At 48.3% G+C, this 23335-nt stretch overlaps 1 protein-coding gene across 1 annotated transcript in view; it reads right to left on the minus strand.

Moving 5' to 3' along the window:
* Positions 1-1682: 1682 nt before the first annotated feature.
* LOC104537655 (CUB and sushi domain-containing protein 2-like) overlaps positions 1683-23335 on the minus strand; it is a gene marked incomplete at both ends in the record, with an annotated part of 85281 nt that continues 63628 nt past the window's right edge. Inside the window, 11 exons of the mRNA XM_010180599.1 lie at positions 1683-1778; positions 1936-2049; positions 4126-4242; positions 5105-5299; positions 11349-11536; positions 12023-12161; positions 14189-14380; positions 16203-16405; positions 19139-19265; positions 21467-21658; positions 22041-22197. Of these exons, the coding sequence (XP_010178901.1) occupies positions 1683-1778; positions 1936-2049; positions 4126-4242; positions 5105-5299; positions 11349-11536; positions 12023-12161; positions 14189-14380; positions 16203-16405; positions 19139-19265; positions 21467-21658; positions 22041-22197 (1720 nt within the window). The remainder of the gene's footprint in view (positions 1779-1935; positions 2050-4125; positions 4243-5104; positions 5300-11348; positions 11537-12022; positions 12162-14188; positions 14381-16202; positions 16406-19138; positions 19266-21466; positions 21659-22040; positions 22198-23335) is intronic.

Raw genomic sequence — 23335 nt, forward strand, 5'->3', positions numbered from 1 at the left:
ACATTCTGGGATTCTGTGAAGAGTGGTTGAATCCAAACGCGACCATCAAGAAGGAAAAGAAATAACATTTCTCTCAAACATCTGTCAATTGAAGCGATACTGGAAATAAAAGCAGCGAGGACATTACAGAACCACGTATCCTTTCCAAAACGAGACTGTTTGCCTTTAGAAAACTTACCATCACACCGAAAGGTCATTTCTAAACAGGGAAACCAAGGCATTCAGCAATGGCTTTCCAAACAGTTGGTCTGCAATGTAAGGCTACAGCCTCAGCAGAAAACCCTTTTCTCAGCTCACCTGGCCTCATTACTATAAAGAACAGCAATTTTAAACCATCTTCTTTGTGATGGGAAGGGGGAGAGGGAGAAAAAGGGAATTTAAGTTGTGATGCAGCATTGCAGACTGTTGAAATTGCCTGTGCTCCTGTTCAATACATGAAACAACGGCCAAGGGGAGAAATGGAGGCTTTGACAGAGACAAGTGAGGGGAAAAACAAGTCAAAGAAACATCTACTGCTGAGGAAGAAACCAATTCATACTTTTCTCTGAGTTCCTTTACAATTTATTATTGTTTAATGGCTCAGTTGCTGGGAGGGGGAAAATGTGGAGACGATGAGCACACGAGCTATATTATTTTATTTTAATTTGACTGAGGGAGATCAAATGCACTGCCAAAGGGCTCATGCATGATGATCAGCAAGGAGCTGACGTCTGGGGAGGCAAAAGGAGCCACTTATGGTGGAGCTATGGGAGAGAGACCCCTCCTCTGTGTCAAAATGAGAACAAACACCCTTAGCTCCTGGCCAGGCAGATCAAAACTGGGGCTGGGCCTTTCCTTTGCCGCTGCTTTCCAGGCAGCAACCACTGAAGAGCGCAGCTCACAGTCACACAGAGGAGTGAGGAGGGAATCGCTGCTGATTTCATCCAAACCTGGGCTTTGCTGGAATCTTTTAAGATTACCACCAGAACTACAATTGCTCTACAATAATTAGGCAGACGTTCAAGAGAGCAGATCTCTGGATACTGTAAAATCCAAACCGTGCTTCCCTTCACCCCAGAGAAGGCGCAGGCCTCCCGTGCTGCCTGTCCCTGTTTTACAGCAATGTAAAAGCTTCCCCGAACCCCAGATAACCACACAGAGCGTGTGGGTGAGCAACCCCATCTGCTTTCCCACTATTCTGCACCACTTTCTATTTACTACTCCAAAAACCTCTAAGTAATGCTCCCCCAACGCCACGCAAGCTGTTACTGACGGGATCAAGGGGCCACGGTTTGACAGCAGCACACTTCAGCCCGTGGCATGGATTGCACGGAGCTGCCAGACGAGCACTCAGCTGCTTACACCAAGAAATGTGTGAAAACACCAGTGGGAAAACTTGCTTCTAAATCTGAAGAAACTCGCTGTGTACTCAGGGCATGACTCAATGAGCTGCTGCTGCTGCTGTGCTAATCCTGAGCCGTGCGATGGTTGGGCTGAGGGGAGATGCAAGGTCTGAATGTGAAGTACCAGGAGCCAGACAGCCCTGCAAGTTCACTGCTACCGAAATAATCCCCATCTCCTGTGGTATTTCCTGTTCAGATAAGGACCCACAGAGGCCAGAAGTGGTTCAGGACCCTCCAAGCCATCCCTGTCATCTCGGGACCAACCTGATGAGGATGTTTCTAGAACACAACTGCACTCACCTTGGTAGACAAAATGAAAACCTTTGGCTGTAGATTGACCCTTGGAACTGAATTTGATGAGAATCTGGTTGGTGGTGGCTAAAGGTAACGATTCACCTGGATGAGGAGAAAGAGATAAAACAAGAGAGACGGAGATAAAACAAGAGAGACGGAGATCACAGCCCTGGCTACACAAAAGGGGTTGCACAGAGCAAGGTGCTAAATGGCAAGCTGCATTTTTAGCTTGTTTTTCCTGTTCTGACACAGTCCTTACCTGTGTGCGAGCCCGAGAGGGAGCTGAGGAGCCGGGAGTGCTCGTTGGGGCCATCGTGGACTTCAATGATGTCGTTGAGCGCGGTCTGGAAGAAGGCGAACTGCCCAAAAACCACTGCGGAGAGAGGGAGCGTGGGTTGGGTCGAGGCGGGAAGCGGGACCGGCCCTGCTGCCGTCCCCACGCTGCCAGGGCCTGGAGCAGAGGCACTTCAGGTCCTTTTATTTCAGGAGCTTGGCACGGATGAAAAGGGCCTGACTGACAGCGCTGGAAGATGGGAGCCCTTTATTTATCCACAAAGTCGGCGTAACAGAAGCAGCAAGCAGCCTCCCCCGTGCTCACTTGCCAGCACGCTTTAACAGATTCATAAGCCAAAAGAGATTCTTTCATGAATCATCCCATTTGCCTGCCTACATCACGCAAGGTATATAATTTCACCAACTGATAATTACTATTTATTATTTGTATATTGAACCTCCGTGGCGAAGCGGGCTCCTATTTGGTTAGGCATCGTACGAAACTTGAACAAAACAACGGTCCCTGTCCTGAAAAAAACTTCATTTTGAGGCCGAACCCCTCTGCTCGGGGAGGGGAGAGGATGCTCACCGCTTCATTAACAGTCAGCCCTAAGCCTGTCTGCAGGGACCACTAACGAGGGAGCCGTGCAGTGCTCCGGGTCTCACCGCACACACTGCGAATGCACCTAGGAGCAGGCAGAACTTATAAAAGGGAGAAAATAATGAGAAGATCAGAGCTTTTTTTAAGAGCAAAGAGATTTTAGTTATTTATCTTTATTTTTTCAGAATATAACAGGCTTTTTCCTCAAAAATCTGCACTTAGGAGGGTTTTTTTTTCCCCTCTCCTTTGTCTCCTCTCCCAGCTTTGCATTTCCGAGCTCTAAGTGCCCAGTTGCAGATGCCCAAGCTGAGAGGTCTCTTGCTGTGAAATCCATCATCCACCAAGCCACCACATTTCTTTCCTGCACATCCAGGTTTCCAGCACAGCTTTGATGCCGGGAACACTGAAAAAGCAGCGATCGCGCACCCTGACGCCTGCTGCACGCTGGACCCGAGAAGCAAAGGAGATGGGAAATGCAAACCATTCACTACTAATGGTTTCTTTAATGAAGCTACTGAAAGGTAGCAGGTGGAGGAGAGAAACTAATTGAGCTGTCATCCTACTTGCAGAGCAAGTCACTGTATTTTAGGATAATCTCAAGACCAGTTATAGCCAAACAGGTTATGAGGGGTAGGAGCGGTGCGGGATCCATCGCCCAGGACCCACCTGCACCAGGTAAAGGGCAATGGGAGAGAAAGGAGCCCAAATCTGATGCCTGGATGCCTCTGTCACCCCTCGCTATCGCAGCACAGGAAATCACAAACGACTGAAGCGACCACGGGGACCGACCAGGTCGATACAACACATTGAGGAGCTGTATCAAATAGCAGGATTTAGAGCTGCATCTGCCAGAGCTGTCAGTGCAAGCGCCCTTCAACAACTTTAAATCCCCTTCTAACAAGAAAACGTTAACCTGCACAGGTTAACATATCCAGCAAGGTGTCTCAAAGGTGTCCAGAACATCCATCATTTGTATATTCGAGCTCTGACCCAAATTAAGCAGCCTGGACTCTATGGAGAACACTGGTCCATTTAAATGGATCAGGCTTTCCTTTGTATCTAGTTTTAAAATCTAATTTACCTGCTATTTACAAATAACAATTAGTTGTACACCCACAAAACCACACTTCTATGTGCTCCTCTGCGCAGACGGGTTATTTAGCACCAGAGTTAGCATGTGTTTATAGTAAATGCATTTTGTACTCTCGGAGGTCCTCCGAGTCTGCCGCCAGCATTAATCACCATGAATTACGGTTTGCTGATTTTTCAGCTCTGCACGACCGGATTTAGTGCAGGAACTGGAAGGGGAATCACAAGACGGTGTTTTTTTCGTTAGGTTTGGGGGTTTTTCTGTCACCTCATTTTTAATAGATTGTGAAATTCAGAAAATTCCCATCATCCTTACCGACTACACCAAAGTATAAATAGCATCCAACAGTGCCACTCACTATTTTCCAGGCTCCCTTATCTCCGTTTATCTATGCATTTATTCCACGGCTTTCTTCAAACAAACAACAAAAGCCACCCAAACAAGCGCGTTTCACAGACAGGAGGACGCATTTTGAAAAGCGGTACCATAGTCCTTCGGCACGACGATGAAGTACAGGCAGACCTGGCCGCTGGTGTAGTTCTGGGGGTAATTTGGGGAGAGGACGACGCCGTCCGAGCCCGTGTACTGACCACCGCAGGGCGCTGGAAGAGGAAGCTGAGATCAGTGAGTGCTCCTGTACTGAAATTTGGGTGCATCAGCCCCCCCTGACCCCCATTGATTCCACACCTCAACCCATGTGGCTCTCGCTGTAAGTTCTTGTTAGGAAAAATAAGGCTCATCCCAACCTGAGTTTGTCCCTGCTTCATGTTTTGATTACTGAGACCGTGCCAAGGCTAAGGGATGCTGTGCAGGGTGGTATAGGCTAACGTGTGATTTGTGCTGCTCTCCACCCCATCTGAAAGCTCAGCACCCCACAGAATGAGTCCCTGCTCTTCTTGCCGTGTCTCAGCATCAGCATCCTCCCCGCCAGCGCCTTTCCAGTCACGGATTTCACTCTCCCCATCGTCACAGACTGACAGCTCTCTTGAATCACTTCACAGATGAAGAAGGGCTGACTGCAAACCCATCATTTCAACCATCTTATTAAATCAGAAAAAGAAAACAACCACAAAACCCCTCAGAAAAAAAACACCTTCTGTTTTCTCAATAAACACTGGCCTTGCTCAGGAAAGCACATGCTTAAGGGCTCTTCTGATGGCCAAGGATCAGGTCAAGCAAATGTTTAAGTGGCTTCCCGAATCCTGCCCTGCTCTGGGGACATGGGGTCTGTCAAGCACATCATCTGTTGTGCCTGATTTTCGGTCTCTCTCAAAAAATGTTTCAAGAAACTTCACATAAGTCAGCTTTTCCTAAAAGTTAAAAAATTATGACATACTGAGAAAAACCCTCTCTGCCCCTCTGCAAGCAGCTCCAAGCAAAAGTAACATGGAGCTCTTCCTTGGGATGAGATGCTGAGGTTTCGGGGATGTGCAGACCGTTCTCCATCCCCCCCGTGGGCCGTACCTGTGCAGGTCGGTCGCGGTTTGTTCCAGGTGGGTTTTCCATCCCCTCCCATCACGCACGTCAGCGTGGAGACCCCTTCGATGTCGTACCCCCCGTCGCAGTAGTAGGTGATGGTAGAGCCCAGCTTCAGGTCCGTGCCCACTCGCGTGCCGTTCTTGATGGATCCCGGGTCGAAGCACGACTCCCGCGGATTTTCTGCAACAGAAAATTGCCAAGATCTTCATTGATCTGATACAGCTGCCCTAAAAGTTTGGTCAGTGGTGTGTTTTTTGGCTTTTCTCAGCTGGGGCAGAGTCTGGTCCACAGCCTCCTCTGATGCTCCAGCACACGTACGCTGGAAAAGGCAGGCTCCAGGTCACACACGTTATTTACAGATACCCAAAAATCCCACTGATGAAGCAAAGCTTTGATTTAACCACCCACACTGGCAGCGGGCACAGGCTGCGAGGAGCCTCACAAACCCCTCCTGAACACACCACACGGTCCAGATGTGCCACATCTGGTCCCGTTATCTCCTTGGCACCCATCACTCCCACACCGAGGAGCTGCCTCTGCTCTCACCAAGGAAATGCGCAGGGCCACGTGCGAGCTGGGTGACTCTCCAGATGTGCAGCACGGCTGCAATTATGGCAAAATGATTACAAGCAGTTAGACAAAATGAAGACATTTTTCTCTCCGTTCACTATGCCCTGCAGAGTTAAAAACCCCATTTACATATGAAAATTCCAGTAAAGACTACAGAGCTGTCAGGACTTGATATTTCTTTCCATCTTCTGAGGGCTTTTTTCTTTCTAGTTCTTCTTTTTTTTCCCCCTTCCTTTTTTTCCTGCATGAAATATAATTAGAGGCTTTGATTAATCCTGCTCTTTTGTCATTTGGAAATTGCTCATTAAAGATGAGGGCTTTTCTGAGAGCAGTGGGTCTGCGAACAATTATAATGTGTTTAAGCATTAAATCACGGGCTTTTGGTATTTGGGGAAGGGGTGGAGGGAGAAACAGAAAACAGTAAAGCCCCCAGATCTTGCTTTTGTTTCTTTGTTTGCAGGGAAGAATGGGGTTAGTGCCCTGGTGTCCTTTACACAACAGCCGTACCACAGCGATCCCGGTGAACAGGGCACCAGAGGATGTGAAATGTTTCCCCAGTAAGTGTACAAGTGAGGCCACTGGTTTTGGTCAGAAGACCAGTTCCCTGTTTTGGGAGCCTGGTCAACCCCCAGTGCTCCATCACCAGCAAACCCTGAATCACCACGTCCTGGGTTCTCCTCTGCGTTAGCATCGCCTTGCTGCACCAACTGTGGCCAAGCCACTCGTCCTTTAAGCAACCCCAACCGGACAACCAAGATATTCCCATTTATCTGACCCAGAGAAGTAACATCTGTGTGCCCACAACTGCGATCACCACAGCACTGAAGAGCGCTGATACTCAGAACGTGATGGACATTTGAATTCTGAGGGAAAATAATTCAACCAATATTTTTATTGCATTATTTCCTGCAATTTCCCGTATTTCCACGATCTGACAGCAGGGCCTGCATCTCCTTTCCCAAAACACTTTTTCACTCCGCAAGCCTCTATTTCTCTGAGCTGCTCACGCTCCCTTTCAGACCTTTTCACACAAAAGCTGCACCCAGTGGCTCCTTTCTGACCACTCGACGCCTCCCTCGTTACTCTGAGCGGTCTCGTTGCCTTTCATCTAAGGCTGATGCGGCTTCGACCTGTCCAGGCTGTCAGACGCCCTCGCCACGTCCTTGATCTCAGGCTCTGCTCTTGCTTTGAGAAACGACGACACCCAGGGCGCAAGTCACTCCCTCGCCTGCCGAAAAGAAAAGGGTGGCGGCTGATTGTGGTGCTTTTGATGTGTTTTCCTCCTTTTTTGACTGCTTCTGTGTTCCCTGGAGGGTCTGCGCCTTAGGGACACCGCTCGCCTTGCAGGATGCTGGCTCCTGATACAGAATCCCAGAATCCCAGAACGTCAGGGACTGGAAGGGACCTCAAAAGCTCATCCAGTCCAATCCCCCTGCCGGAGCAGGAACACCAGATGAGGTTACACAGGAAGGCGTCCAGGCGGGTTCTGAATGTCTGCAGAGAAGGAGACTCCACAACCTCTCTGGGCAGCCTGGTCCAGGGCTCTGTCACCCTCACTGAGATACGCTCGTCCCGTGCACATCCCACTGCTGTGGGCGAGCTGTCCCGATGCTCCCCAGCAGGAGGCTACAGAGGGAGGCAGGAGCTGCACTTTAAGGAAGGATTTTTGCTGCGTGGTGACGGCAAAAGCCTCGTAGAGGGATGTGGGAAAGCCGCAGCTTTCCCAGCCTTTGATTTATAAGGCTATGAAGTGGGTACAGCACGGCTTGCCCATTTCGAATGAACGTTTCATTTTCACTCAGGCACTTCAGGAGCCGAGGGCTTTACCCTGATGTCCCAATTAACACGGAGTGAGGCTGCCAAATGTTTAGAAGAGATGCAACACAAAAATGCCATGAGAGCTGGCTCATTAGTCCCCAAGGAAGCAGAAACTGTGCTTCCCCTCTCCTTTCCCAAGGAGATCTCAAAGCTCCCAGCTCAGGCTTTCATCCGCACGGTCCAGAACAGCCTTTTCCAAAGGCCAGAGCTGTTTTTCCAAATGCAAGTTGTTTTAGGACCAAGCATCATCTCCCTTTTCTGACCGCTTTAACAGCAAGCAGCACTGGATGTTTTTAAACAGCCTGCCTTGCAGTGGATTTCACGGAATGATGTTTCTGTGGGGAATTTCCACCTTAAATAACCCGTAAGTAATGCTGAATATATGTTTATAAGCTCAGGATGGGCAAAATAGTTCTGGCGAAATAATAACAATTTGAAATAAGGCTTGGGCTTTGGGTTTGGGGGTTTTTTTCACTCCTTTGGAAGGGTGAAAAGCAATCAGTTTTGCTTCATTTGCTTTCAATTTCACGCTTCCTCACTTCTGGCCAACCACAGAAACGGGAAGTACTAAAAAAAGTGAGGAAAACTCCTGCTTTGGAGCATCCAACCTGGAAACTCCTTCCTTCCCCCTGTCCCAAGCCTGAGGAGCCCAACCTGAAGATGCTCCTTGGGTACCACTGAGCACCAACCCCGCAGGACAGGATGCTCGGACGGAGGCAGTGATTGGTGGAGTCCAATTCACTCCTGTCTCCACGGCAACCGGTCCCCATCCATGGCAGCAGGTCCCCAACACTCACAAAATACAATGGGATGGGAACAATTTGGGAAAAGCTCTCCAAATGACTACCCTGCTCACGTTACTAACAAAGTGTGGTCTCAGTTTAAAAATACCAGTGTATGAATGCATAAAACGTATCTAAAATCTGTGGTTTGTGAGATGCTGCAGTGCAAACTGTTTATCTGAATTCATTTCCCAATGAGAAAAGGGAGAGATCCATCCCCAACCAAATTTAAGAGAGTCTCTGGTAGCATCTTCTGGCAATGGCAGCTTAATGGGAGCTCCTCATACCGAGGTCTCTTCAATTGAGTGGAAGCAGTTTTTGAAACCTACCCAGCCTTGCTCTGTAATCAGAAATCTCCCAAGCATAACCAAGACATGCAATGTTATCTTGGTTCAAAAGATAAAACATGCAGAGATACCGAGTTGTAAACCGTAGTCTTCTGTAGCTGAGACACTTAAAATTCTTAAGCAACAACTGCAAAAAAGAGATAAATTCCAGGTATGTTCTTTTCCCGTGTTCAAGCTTTTGTTTTGTAACTGTTCTTCCTATTTTGTAATCAAGAACTCACCGCCCCTTTGCTCTGGTAGATGAATAATCCTTGGGCTCAAGCGAACCTGCTCCGAATATGGCACACTGGAAACCCAAACCACTGCGTTTAAGTTTCCCCTGACCCTCGGAACCAGCTCCCAAGGCTTTCTGCAGGGAGCAAACCCAACCTCTGGACACGTATGTGCACGGAAACACCCGGGCGCTTTCCTCGCTGGTAACCTTCGTTTGATTTTTCATCCTGCTGCACAGCTGACGGCACATCAGGGCACGAAGCAAAGAGAAATGTTCATTTCTCAGTGATCCTGCTGCTGTGGCAGGGCTGTGCAGCCGGACTGGGAAACTGCCGGGCTGAAGATGTGCCCTCAAGCAGCTTCCCGTGGCATGGCTGCATCCCACCTCACTGTCAAGCGAAAACCGGCTTCACAAAAGCCAAATTCGTCCTTCTCTCTCTTTTCTCCATCCCGGCCCCAGAGGACAGCTTTCTCGTGAAGAGCCATTGCCCCTGAAACGGTTTCAAAGGAAGCGCCGAGGCTGCTTGAAATTCACCCTGCGCCGTAGCTGCAGGCGAGCGCTGGTCCCAGTCCCCGAGAAGATGCAGGATTCAAGGAGGGCTTGACAGATGGCTGCTTGCTTCTTCCCCCCAAAAAAAACCCCATTACCAACAGAGGACTCCAAAGCCTCTGGTAATGAAGAGCATTCAGATCCAGCCCGACACAGGCGATAGATGCTCTATGTGATATTTGGGGCAGATGCTGTGGGGGCTGCAGCCCTGACCAGCCCCAATGAGGCAGCTCAGGCGGTGACTTTGAGCCATGCTTGGCCTCCACGCTGGCCAGGAGCCGAGCTCCCCATTGGATTTTCTTTCTTTTTTTCCCCTCCTGCATCTCTTTTCTTCTTCCTTCGACTCCCCAAAGCTCTATTTTCTGCCGCTTCACAGGCTTGAATCCCAGGTTCCTTTGAAAGTGTGGGGAAATTAATGAGCAAACGTACAGCCTCATTCTTTTCTCCCAGCAGTTTGGCTTTGTGGGAAGTACGTAGGCGTGATTAACACCGTAGGAGTGTTTAGCAGAAAAACACAATGCACAACCACCCTAATTTAATGAGATTTCATTTGTTAACTACTTTCTGGCTGCCCAAAAAAGGAGGAGGAAAAGAAGAATACCCAAGACTTCATTTCCAGTAAAATAATTTCCAACGAGAGCTGAAAACTTTCAATCTCTTGAATCTTAAGCCGCGCTAATCGTTTTTGTCTTATTATTTCAAAACTTTACTGGAGGGAAATTCATCTGATCAGTATAACTAATAGGAATTGCCATTTTACTATCGTTTAACCTCCAGGCAGGTAAATTCAAAAGCAGGAACAACAGAGAAAGCATCAGCAGAGAGACTTGCCCAAGCACCTAAAACCACAGGAGCCCCCCAGCACGGCGACTGCTGCTCCCCCAGCATCCACCAGTAACACCCCATTGCTCAGCACACACCACAGATGCAAAGCCCCGTTTCACAGTGGCACACATCCCGTACATCTAAAGCCATCGATGCTTTTTTCCCCATAGGGCAAACTGGTCCATACAAGACCAGAGCAGTCTTGAAGAATCCTTTATTTCCAGCCCTGGTTTTTTTTCCCAGTTTTTAATCCTTTTCTCCATTCTGCACAATTCCAGCTCATCAGACCCAGCTTTTCAGAGCGTATTTTTTACGACAGTTTGTACCAACTCCATTCTTCCGCCTACCCCACACACAAACAAGGGATCCACTCTGCCAAAGCCTTATTTTTTCCTCCCCATCTCCCAGAGCAGCAGTGGTGCCAGGTCTGTCACTTCTCCACTTTGCCATCCACATTGCTAAAAGCACCCACCACCACCATCCTCACCCAATCCTTTGGTACATCCTGAATGACATCAAGGATTCAGACCAAGATCCCGTACTGGATGTGATGTCTGCACCTCCTCTTCTTGGACAAAGCCACTATTGGCACTAAGAAGAAATCCTAAATTCCTAACAGCCAGTTAGCAGTTCAACACTCTGCAGCGCTCTGAAAGCTGCAATGAAGCAGCAAGTTCTGCTCAATGAGGAGAAGAAATACTTAAAATTCAGTGTGGAGCAAGACAGATTATACAGCCTGGACATAAATATATACTTTAGAAATAAATAAATAATATATATAATAAATATATACTTTCTGTGAATCTCTCCCATATTTTCTAGAAAGAATAAATGAAAAAATTAATGTTAATGCAAGCCCCACACAGCAGCAGCCACGTGTGACTGATCCTCAGCCACGTAGCCATCCCTTTATGCTGCTCTTATCTATCCTATGTCCCCTGGCTCTTCTGTCAGCCTATGGGATCCACTCTCTCCAAATCCCAATTTCTCCTCAAAACAGAGCAGGATTCCTGCCTGCAGAGAGGTTTCCACAGCACCTAGAGCCTCTCCCGCTGGGTTCAGGTGGGTGGTTTAACCTGGGAATGAGTGCAATTAAAACCAGGTGCACCCCGGGCAGCCCTTACCTGTGTAGTCGATGACAAACCCGGTGTTGCTGACGGATGCGTCGCTTCGGAAAGCCAGGAAGAGGTTGTTGCTGCTGCTCTCTATCCTCTCGGGTAGCTGGGAGCCGTAAAAGCTCCCGATGAGGGGGCTGAGCGAGTCGGGTCCATCGTAGATGTGAAGGAAATCATAGCCGGGCTCCAGGCTGAAGCTGCAACGCCAAAGGAAGAGCAGTTGAAGTAGGAGATGCTACTGCACCCCTGGAAAACAGACCATGGCCTTGATGGGCTGTACTGCCACACTGCTGAGACGCTGCTGCTGCCCCAAAACAGCTCTCAGCCAAGCAGAGGGTGTTTCTGTCTTGGTTCAACACATAAGGAACTGAGAACTGGTGACAGAGTCAGGAGCACAAAAGCATCAGCCAGTGGAGCTTCCTATGCCCCACCAGTTACACGGTTATGTTCTGTAAAACCATGTGTGTATCACAGAGGAGCTGTGGTTGAAATACGCGCATCTTCTCCCAAATTAAGCTAACATCCAGAACAGATCACCCAGGGCTACAGGACAGTCCTACCAGGTTTGGCTCCTTCAGAGAGGAAAGGACTCACGGGCAGTCCCAGTCCACCCAGGCAGTGCCCCACCAGCACCAGCATCCCCTCCCCGTTCCCAGCAGCACCAGTGAGCCCTTGGTACGTACATGTTGAACACCAGGGCAATGACATAGTCAGGAGAGACGGTCAGCTTCCAGTCGCACTCCTTCCCCGGCGGGTACGGCTCCGGGTACTGCGGGGACAGGATCACTCCTGCTGGGCCCGTCAGGATTCCTCCACAGGGAGCTGAGGGTGACCAAGCAGAGGGATGAGGCTTAGAAAAACTTAAAAAATATTACATGAGATGCAGGAAGGGAGAAAGAGAGAGAGAGATGGACCGAGAGGCAGCTTGCAAGGCTGCCTGATATTAAAATGTCTATTACATGAGCTTGTAGTGGCCCTAGCAGAGGTGAGAGCTCTGCTATTCCAGACAGGATACACAGCACCCATAGCTCCGTGTGTTTTACAATCTTCTTAAAATATATACATGAGTAACCAGAAGGGGACAGAGAGAGAGAGTTGTTTCATGCTTTTCTGCTGCATTTATTTAGGCAACTCCCGCTCAAAGTCTGGAGAGTTGCTAAGTGAAAACATCTTGTCTGGGACTAATGGCTTGTTCGTGTTTATTACAGTCACCAACACGGTAAATGCCAAGCTGATTGAAAAATCAATTATTACTTTTTTTAAGGCTGAAAGTGCCTGTATGTAATTCCACTGTGGCAAATACTCAGGGCTGATTTACTGCTGTCAGCCTTTCCGCAGTCTCTTCACGGGGTCGATGCTCAAAGATTCCCCCGCTGCTCAGATCGATGCTCCCAAATCTAGGATGGGTGAGAGAGTGGAGCACAACCTGCGTGAAACTGGGGTGTCTGACACCAGCCAGCCTACAGCAACGCGAAACCAGAGGGAAATGAACTGCCAGGGGACAGAAATAACAGAATAAACCTTGGAAATATCTTCTGTGAAGGAGCGAGCGTGTGTGCTTATGTTGTGGGCTGCAAACACCCAAGAATCTCCAAATACCAGGTAAAATGTGGGGCTGTTCTGTGAAGATCAGGGTAGAGATTAAATGAGAGATGCTTCTCCAAGGCCCAAAAGCAACTCCTGCAGCTGAGCCCAGTCGCGGGCTGGACCATGAGCATCCGTTCTGTGTCCACGCACTTTAATCCTAACCTTTAGGGTGCATTTCTCCTCTTCCAGGCTGTGAAGTTGGGGGAAAAATCAGAATAAACTGAAGTATACAGGCTCATCTTTGAAAATCCTAAGGGAGATGACTGCTCAACACCCTCTGCTTTCTTTGAAAATCCCACCCATGGTCTCCAAAGGATTTAAACCAGAAACTGGTTGGAGTCACAACTGTTCGGAGCTGGGTACAGACTTCAAATACCCCAAAAACCTCTGGGGGCTGCTCCAGCTGCGGTTCAGTCCAGCCCACATTGTTTAGGGACTGCAAGAGTTGTACAATAGAGACGGGAAAACATATTTGAAATGCTAAATACAAACATAAAATCCAAGCCCTGAATTAAACCCCGCTTTCCAACAGCCTGCTACACAGTTACTATAAAACTGGTATTATTTGGCCACTGGTTATTCCTCCAAATCCTTCGTGACTGAAGAGAGGGAAGGAGCAAGACATTGCTTGCAGCTTTTTCACAGAGCTTTTGACTCCTAAAACAAGACTGCCAGACTTCTGTCCAAAAAGGACCCGACACAGTATCTCCAAGTCCAATTGGAGCGTAAATCCTCTACGTGCCATACAGGTTTCCCTGCTGGCATTAAATCAGATGTTAGAAACAGAATTAATTGATTTTTCTTGCTTGGGATAACAGTGCATAAACAGGAACGAGGGTTACAGGTAAGTAATTTGTGGCTACCATTTAATTGGCCAGCAAATTTGATGTTTACTGCTCTTGTGTGCTTGGAATGACTATTTTTATGTCTTCTGGACATATTAAAAAGAATCACTTTTATGAGCTTCTTTTATTACTTCATGAGTTCAAAGAAAATGTCAGACAGTTCTTTCTCGCGACAGAATTTGCTGTCTCCTCATGCAGAAATTATTCACCCATGACCCCAATCCTCTCTACCAACCTGAGTTTTAAAGAAGCCTTTAATTTTGCCTCGTCAGGTTAAATACCATCACTTACACCGCAGGATGTCCTGAGAGCTTCCAGCACGAATCAGATTCTCATTGTCCCAGACAACGGGGGACAAACCTAAAAAGTACCTCTAGGAGACCTGAGAAATACAGGAGGACGGATGCCTGTTCCCACCTGTGCAGGAGGGAGGGTCTGGCTGCCAGAAGAATCTGTTCTCAATCTGCACACAAGTGATTTTGGCCTCCCCTTGCAGCGTGTACCCTGGGTTGCACTGGAAGACGATGGAGTCGCCCGCTTCTTTGCTGTCACCGCTGCGGCTCCCGTTCTGGGGAATTCCTGGGTCGTTGCAGGAAGTGGCAGTGGACACTGAAGAATATTAAAAATATATAATATTTAATACATCTCTTTCTATTTAACACAGGTTTGCGGCATCGGCTGTACTTAAGACTCTGTCCTTAAACAGATACCCAAGCATTAACTTCATTCTCATCTCTCCTCCCTCAGTGTTCCTTAAAGTTGCCACGCACACTAAAACTGGCTTTGCCTTTGCACCGAGCATCTGCCACTCCAGCTGGTGAAGGCTCTGGGGAACGGCAAGTTCAAGTGCACTACACAGAGTGCAAGTTTGATGTGTAATTGTGCACACGCATGTTTACTTAATAAGTCCAGACATCCACTGATCCTACATGGCATTTTTATAGAATTCTGTGTCAGACACTTGCTGCAAAATCAACTAATCCGTTAGCGCTCTACACTTCCCCGGAGTGGCAGAGCAATTCAGCCTTTAGCCCTGTGAAGCATCAAGCCTGACCTTTCCGAGGGGCACGTGCTTCCCCTCCAGACTCGCTGCCGCATCCCCGTGAGGCAGGGGATGACCCCACGGCTCCCTCTCAGCCGGGGACAGGCAGCACCACCCGAGCTCGAGGTCTGTCAACACCACAACAGCTTCACACTACGGAAAGTCCTGCAGCAACAGAAGTTTCGCGAGCTTACACAGATCGTTAAAAGTTCACCAGATCCAAAGCTGTGTACTTCTGAGCTTAGGGCTGACCGCTTCGTCACACCTCGTGAACAAAGGCTTTGAGCAGAGGCCTTCAATAAAGACCAGCTCCGTATCAGGCAGCGGAGCAGAGAGCATTTCCTGCTAAGTTGATGAGAGTCTATTACACCTGGTCAGTTTAGAGCAAGCTCTGCTTAAAAGAGCCAGAGGAAATCCCTCGCTCTCTTTCTGTGCAGCTGAAGATAAGCAAGGCAGCAGCCCAGTCTGAGACATGAGTCTGGGAACGAAAGGGGATGGCAGAGCTGTGCTGGGTGACACAAAAATCTGCCCCTGACTTGGTCATCCCACAGGGTCTTGTACCCAGCACAAACTCTTCCCATGGCTCTCCTGGCCATGCAAGGTGTCCCAAACAGAAAGCTATGGGCAAAAGCTTGGGAGAGACAGAACGAGCTCTGATGCTTACATGTGTCCGAGTCCCGTATCATCATTCACCCAACCACCTCCCGTTTGCTACCATCTCCAAAATCAGCATCTGCTGGTTGGTTGCTGGCCGTGTCAGTGAGAGCCTGGCACCCTGCAAACCTCTGCGTGAGAGCTGAAATGTATTACCCCGATATAATTGAAATTAATGTGCTTGCAAGGCCGAGTTTTAGGGAAGGGCTGCCAGGACCTGGGCAATGACAGACTGCAGCTGCATTACACACAGTGCTGCTGTGAGCAGTGACATCCCTGCAGCCGACAGCGCTTTTTGTGATCTGCGTCTCAGGGGAGCCAATTTGAGGGAGCTGAAATGGACGCAGTTTTCAGAGACCACTGACCAAGCGCTCTCTTGAATGCCTGAGGGCAGTTGCCCACAACTGCTGTCTCTGATGGACCCGTGGGAACGTGGTGGGAAATATCTGTAACTCCTTCTTGTGTATTCTGCCACGTACAGCTCTGCATCTCGCTGCCAAGATCAGCACTGTGAAGGTGACCGTGGCACAGAATCCACCTGCACTGCAAGGATAAAATACATGAGTTTTTCTCCATTTGCAGAGACTGCACCCCCAGAGCACAGATAGCTGTGAACCTGCTCAGCTCCTGCTCCCGTGCTCAACACAACGGCGTTTGCTCCCCATCGCTACACAAACCTGAAATCATTTGTCAGCAAAGCAAGGTTAGGACAAAAGGAACCAAGGCAAAACCTACCTGAAAACTGAACGGCAAAGCCCTGCTTGCTTGTGAAGAAGTCGGTGTTGAACTGGAGGATGACGGAGTTGAAGGTGCTGTGCACGTCGCCGGGTACGACGGAGCCGCTCATCTCCTTCAGGAGGATGCCGTTCTCCACCGGCCCGTCCCAGATCCGCAGAACGTCGTGGAACTCCTCGGTGTGGAAAACCATGAAGTGGAGCCTGCGTGGCAAAATGAGCTGGGAGTCAGAGCACGAACTGAGCTCTGCTTCCTTTGCTAAAGCTTTCTGGAAAGTTGGGTCTTTTCTGGTGCTCTCTCCTAAGTGAATACAATTATTAATCTCCCCTAAAAAATCTTGAGCAACAAGGTAAAGGTGCAAAAGCCCATCGTGGCCAATGGAAATGTACCCAGGCAGAGCTTGCTTACTCTAGAATCAGCAGAAAACGTGCTGGGTCCCTTCAGACACGTTACATACGTTCACATCCAATTCACACATCGTCCCCGTGCTGCACACAGCAACAACCTTGGCTGTCCTTTTGCTCTTTATGGTGTCCTGCGAGGAACAGCTTATTGTCAAGGGCCAGCTGATAAAACGCATTGATTTTTGTTACCTGCCCTCAGATCAAAGAATCTCCTCCTGGCACCAAGCTAATCCTGTGTATTGAGGGAAAATAGGATACAACCAATATCACTTTTACTTAAGACAACAGCGTGTTGGAAAAGAAACCCTTACCAGGGTGTTAATTGTCATGAAAGTTAATAAATGGGGCAGCAAAGGATGTGCAGGAGGGTGCAAATTCTGAATGCTGGATTGCAGCATCTCCAAGAAGAGAAGTGGCTGATACAGGAAAGGATTTTGACATGTTTTACAGAGTTATGGATATTGAATAACTGCATCTAGATCAGCTAAAAGAGTAAGTTCAGCAAGAAATACAGCAGAAGTGAGGCAGCATGAGCCAGCTCTCCATAATCCACAACAGGAAGGAGAAAAAGCAGGAATTAAGCAACTGGTGACTGGCAATGAAACTGCACTGTGCTCTCAATGAGGTATTTGTAACGATGCTCTGAACGCAGATCTAATTTCCTTGAGGCAAACGCAGGGGTAACTCGAGGCACAGCATTCTGAAACAGTGAGAAAATCCATAAACTGTGCTGAGAAAATCTGAAAAAATCAAAACATCAGGTGCTGGGCTTAAAAAGCCCTGACAGCCCAAGGAAGAAAACAAGGAAGCATTTACTTGGCTGCTCTCCCATTTATCCAGGGCAAACATAAATAAATCAGGTAGAACCATAAAAAGGGAAAAAAACTCCCACCCACTGCAATGTACTCGGCAACAAAATGATGTCCACAGAATTCAGCAGAAATCAAAAGAGCTGAATCATAAATCTACTGAAGAGAGACCTTGAGCGGAGAGGAAAAGAGCTGGACTCGAGGAAAACGAGAGTTGATCCCAGCAGAGCTGCAGTCCAGGGCTGCTTTTGGGGAACTGGTCCCACAGAGCCAAAATGGTCAGAGAAAACCCACGGCTGAGGATCTCGGACACAGGAGGTGATGCCATGGATTGACCTGGGGCTGGGGGACACCACGAGGCTGCCACCGACTGGGAGAGCTCGCGCTGATGGCACCAAGATCGCTGCTGTTCAATAAAGCATGGCCCATTTTCCAGCACATCCTCCCACTTCTTCTTCTTCTTCCTGTCCCCAGAGTCTCCCAGATAAGTGAACTCACTCCAGTTGTGATTTTATGTGCGTGTGTACAGGATTAATCCTCTCTCAACGCGCAGCCCCACAGCGTCCATGGCAATGAGGTGCGGGCTCATCTTTGTGCCTCTCCCTTCTTCCTCGCCTTCCCCTCGTTCTGTGCAGATACAGCTTCATTCAAAAACCTCTGGCGATTAATTTTAATGTAAGTTATAAATGAGGGCTTTATGCAATTGTATCATGCGTGAAGAGGATTATTTTTCCAATGGATTACCATAAAAATGAAGTTGCTGAAAATGTGCTCCCTCAACTACCCAGAGATCATCTGTTCTGTCTGAGCTGCCAAACCAAGGAGCAGAAGAAGGGAGCTTTCATCTCTGATGAAAGGAAGGGTCACAAGGTGTTGTACTGCACCATTGCCTGGCAAACCCAGAGCTCTGCTGGTCCAGGTCCTCCTACAGCCACAGACGGGGATTTGGTGTGAGGAGAGGTCAGGGGCTGGAGCAGCCTTTTACACTTTTTGGGGAGAGAAAAAGGGGTCTTGTGTCTACTTTGGCCCATAAAAACCTTCAGATTCTTCAGACTCTTTTACGGGAGAATGAAATAAAGAAGAGAGCACAACTGGAAGTTGCCTGTGCAGGAATTAAGCCGCACTGGCTATGCAATTTCTCCTGTGCTCATAGCAGAACCCATCCATTACTGAAGCACGCTGAAGAGCAGAGCTAATGGAGGGAATTTCTGCATTAAGTAAAAATTAAAATACTGGACCAAATCTATCTCCAGCATAAATCCATTGACTAAAAGCACCATAGAGCTCAACGTGATTAACAGTCCCTGCTGGAGAGATGATGAATGCTGATGCAGCGAGGAAGCTACGGTGAAGATAAAAGGGCACTGACAGGGGAGTGCAGGACTGGAACAGCAACAGGTCTGGGTTTGTTCCTGAATACATCCCATTATGGAAAGGGGAGAAAAGCACTTACATTGTATGCGCCTGTAAAAGCTCTCAGATGTTATTTTAATACATTAACACCACAGGCAGCAATAACAAATAATGTGGCTTCAGCAAGGAGAAGCGATGCCACTTCTGTCCAACCTGGCAAGGAGATAAACCAGCCTCTGTCCCTTCATTTGGGACTCTCAAAGCGACAGGGCGCTCTCTCTACTTCCCTTATACGATTATTGATCTACTTCTGGAAAAATACACCGTACATGGAAAGAAACCCAAGCTACAACAGCCTGGCCCAACTCACCCTATCGTGCAACCAGCCTCTGCCTCGATGGTCCAAATACAATTCAGATTATGGTCGTAGGGCGTTGGGTAGCCAGGAGACAGTATCCGTCCTGAGGACTCCCCTTTGATGGTACCCCCACACTCAGCTGAAACAAACAGATGGGTTAGCGAGGAGAGTCATTCCGGTTCCCACTTGGCAACAATGCAAATCTCATCCTACGAGTACAACGGGGAGTATTTCTTGCCATTTAAAGAGACTCTTAAAGCCTACAAAACACAGATAAAGAGCATCATTTAATTCAGCTAAGAGACGGGGTTATTCAGAGTAACTCTGCCCTTCTGTGCACGTTCCCAGCACCCGATGCGCTGTCAAAGCTCCCCTCCACCTCTCTGACTTTGCAGTGAGGAAAGGCAGAGCCTGCCAGCATCCTGCTTGTCCTGATTCACACAGGGGGGTGAAAAGAGCTCATCTCTTCTGCTTGTATCTGCAAAACTTCATAATGATTCATCAGTGGGACAGAAAAGCCAACATAAGCATGTAGCTACTAAACGAACCTCAAAAGAACGTGAGGACTTTGAATGCATTTTCATAACCTATCCATCAAAATTCTTCAAGTTTCCAAGTGCCCACACAGACAGGACCACTCATACGTAATATACGTATAGCAAACAGGGTGAAGTCTAAGAAGATGCATAAATCACAGAAATTTGTCTTTTTAACCTCAATAACCAAGGTGAAAATTTAACAGCGGGTTATCACACAAAGAATGGATAGAGCTGATGGGAGAACGCAGACTGCCAATGTCTGAGTACATCAATTTTAACCATGCAAGCAGCTTGCTGTTGCTGAGATCTCTCAGAGGACTAAATCAGCAATAACTTCACCATGTCCTGGAAACGCCCACTAATTACGAACTAACAGATCAACAGCACTTCATTAAGATGCATAAACCTTAATATCAGAATTTTCCAAGCAAGAAGATACCCTTCTGGTGAAAGGGAGCTCAAAACTTAGCTACAAAAGGACTGAGGGAATTAAAACGTCTGCGGATCTGCAATGGGGTGTCACGTAGCTCTCAAATAAACACGACTTCGAGCTGTCAAACGCTGATGTCTGCCAGTATCACAGTGCCACTGGTTAACAGATGCAGGTGAGAGGACAAGGACTGGAAATGCCATCGTCTCCTTGCAGGGAAGCAAGAAACCCTGTGCTCAGAGCCCAGTGTTTCACATTAGGATGGGGTGTAGAAGTTATGAGGAGAGCAGTGCTCTCCATCTTTACACAGTGTCCTCACCACGGTCTTCATGGTGGCCAGCAGGATGACCATGAGCCAGCACTGTGCCCTTGTGGCCAAGAAGGCCAATGCCATCCTGGGGTGTATCAGGAGGGGGGTGGTTGTAGGGCAGAGAGGTTCTCCTCCCCCTCTACTCTGCCCTGGTGAGACCACATCTGGAATATTGTGTCCAGTTCTGGGCCCCTCAGGTCAAGAAGGACAGGAACTGCTGGAGAGAGTCCAGCGTAGGGCTACAAAGATGATCAAGGGAGTGGAGCATCTCCCTTCTGAGGAGCGGCTGAGGGAGCTGGGGCTCTTTAGTTTGCAAAAGAGGAGACTGAGGGGAGACCTCATTCATGTTTATAAATATTTAAAGGGTGAGTGTCACGAGGATGGAGCCAGGCTCTTCTCGGTGACAAACAATGATAAGACAAGGGGTAATGGACACAAACTGGAACACAGGAGGTTCCACTTCAATTGGAGAAGAAACTTCTTCTCAGTGAGGGTGACAGAGCCCTGGCCCAGGCTGCCCAGAGAGGTTGTGGAGTCTCCTTCTCTGCAGACATTCAAAACCCGCCTGGACGCCTTCCTGTGTAACCTCATCTGGGTGTTCCTGCTCCGGCAGGGGGATTGGACTGGATGAGCTTTGGAGGTCCCTTCCAATCCCTGACGGTCTGGGATTCTGTGATTCATCAAGGTGGTTGGTATCAGAGTTAATGTCATACGCAAAGGAGGAAGAAAGGGTGTTCAGTGATGCCCACAAGCACAGTATTGGTTTCATACGCAGTAGCAAAGGAGGAAGAAAGGGCGTTCAGTGATGCCCACAAGCACAGTATTGGTTAGAAGCTGCTGTAAAAGCAGGAGCTGTCTCACCTACACAGGTCGGCAGGGGCTGGTCCCAGGCTCTGCGCTCCCCGGTCAGGCAGACCAGGACCCTGCTGCCTCTCAGGGTGTAGCCAGGGTCGCAGCTGAAGGACACGGAGCTGGTAGCAAAGGAGGAAGAAAGGGCGTTCAGTGATGCCCACAAGCACAGTATTGGTTAGAAGCTGCTGTAAAAGCAGGAGCTGTCTCACCTACACAGGTCGGCAGGGGCTGGTCCCAGGCTCTGCGCTCCCCGGTCAGGCAGACCAGGACCCTGCTGCCTCTCAGGGTGTAGCCAGGGTCGCAGCTGAAGGACACGGAGCTGCCAGCAAAGTGTCCCTCGTCGTGGACCTTGTAACCGAACTGTGGGATGCCAGGGTCCTCGCACTTGATGAGTTCAAAACCTGGAGCGGGAGAAACAGCATCTGTTTTCATCTGATATTTAACAGCCAGGAGATATTAACGCAAGATCACATTAATATTTTCTTCTTAATATCATTTGCTGGAGAGAAAAAAACACCATATTGAAAACTAGTAATTTTCTAATTAATATTTGAACGAGATCCCAGAAATCTGGTATCTCAGCTTCGATCCAAAGCTCCAGTATCCCCATTGCCTCATCCACAACAGAAAAGGTTCACTGGTATAATCATCTCCCCCTCCGATTCCACTTCAGAACACCAAGATCTCTGAGGAAGGGATGGTTTCCTCTGGTCACACAACACATAAATGCACCATTACACCTCAGATTCCCACCTCACAAGCCCATATGGGCCCAAGACTTACTGGAAAACTGCAGCTCGAAGCCTTTGCTGGTGTTGTCGCTGTTGGTGATGAACTCCAGCCACATGCTGCTGGAAGTGCTGTTGATGCTGGTGCCGAGCATCTCGGAGCGGCTGAAGGAGCCCAGCAGTCGAGCAGAGCTGTTGGTGCCATCATAGACCTGGGAGGAACAAGGAGCACACAATGGGAAACAGATTTTGTTTGCCACTTCAGGGATCAAATCATCCCCAACAACAGCTCCTTTGAAACCAGGGAAATGATCCCAAAACTAAGAGTCTGATTCCGTGAGATTTCAGGATGCTGCTTGTCCAAGGAGCAGGATTCATACCCTGGAGCATCCGCATCCTTACCCTCAGCACCCTTCCTCTTACCTCGAGCATCCTTCTCCTTACTCCTGAGCTTACACCGCACTCAGGGTGTAACCACGCTCTCTTTCCAAAAGTTTTTCCCAGTAGCTGCGCTGCACATTTTCTCCCTACAGTGACTCACAGATGTGCCTTCATTCCACTATTATTTAAGAAAAACAACACCGCACTCAGGGCTGTGTTTTCTGAACCATGCTCTCTTTCCAAAAGTTTTTCCCAGTAGCTGCGCTGCACATTTTCTCCCTACAGTGACTCACAGATGTGCCTTCATTCCACTATTATTTAAGAAAAACACAATTATTTTTTATTCTTTCTTTTAGATAGCACGCTTCTCTGTGAGGATAAAGAGCAACTTCTCGCTAGAGGAGATTGATAGTAACTTCCCTCAGGAGCAGATGAGAAGTTGATGACAAACCTGTTGAGGGAGCATCATTTCTTTCACAACGAGCGTGTTTTTTTGCATCAGCTGCAAATCTCTCTCTTTCCAGTCATTTGTGAGCTGAAAGTAGGTGGATTACACCTATCTGGCAGTGCAGAAGTACGGCACTTAAATAAGGACGGAGTTCTCGGGGAAGATGGCTTAGCACAGCAGCACACGTCTTGTAATATTAATGCCTCCTACAAAACCCTTTCTCTGTGGTTAATAGAAACTCAGCCTGGATTTGTCTCCTTGTGCAGAGTGTCCTGAAACTTGTAAATGCAGATTGATCTGAATATGGCAATGCTGAAGAGTCTGGAGTTTTGCATTTAAACAAAGCCCTTTTTGGGACAGATCAGCCTTGGTTCTTAAAAAACACCAAAACAACGCTAAGAACCTCACACTTGCTCATGTGCTCACAGCTTCCCCTGCGCTACTGTGTGGATAAGAATTGAAGTTGAGTTACAAAAGGAAGAACCCCTGGCACTTCAACAGATCTCGAAATCTCAGGGCAG

Source organism: Mesitornis unicolor, unplaced genomic scaffold (genome assembly GCF_000695765.1).
Source record: "Mesitornis unicolor isolate BGI_N332 unplaced genomic scaffold, ASM69576v1 scaffold16823, whole genome shotgun sequence".
Taxonomy (NCBI): Eukaryota; Metazoa; Chordata; class Aves; order Mesitornithiformes; family Mesitornithidae; genus Mesitornis; species Mesitornis unicolor.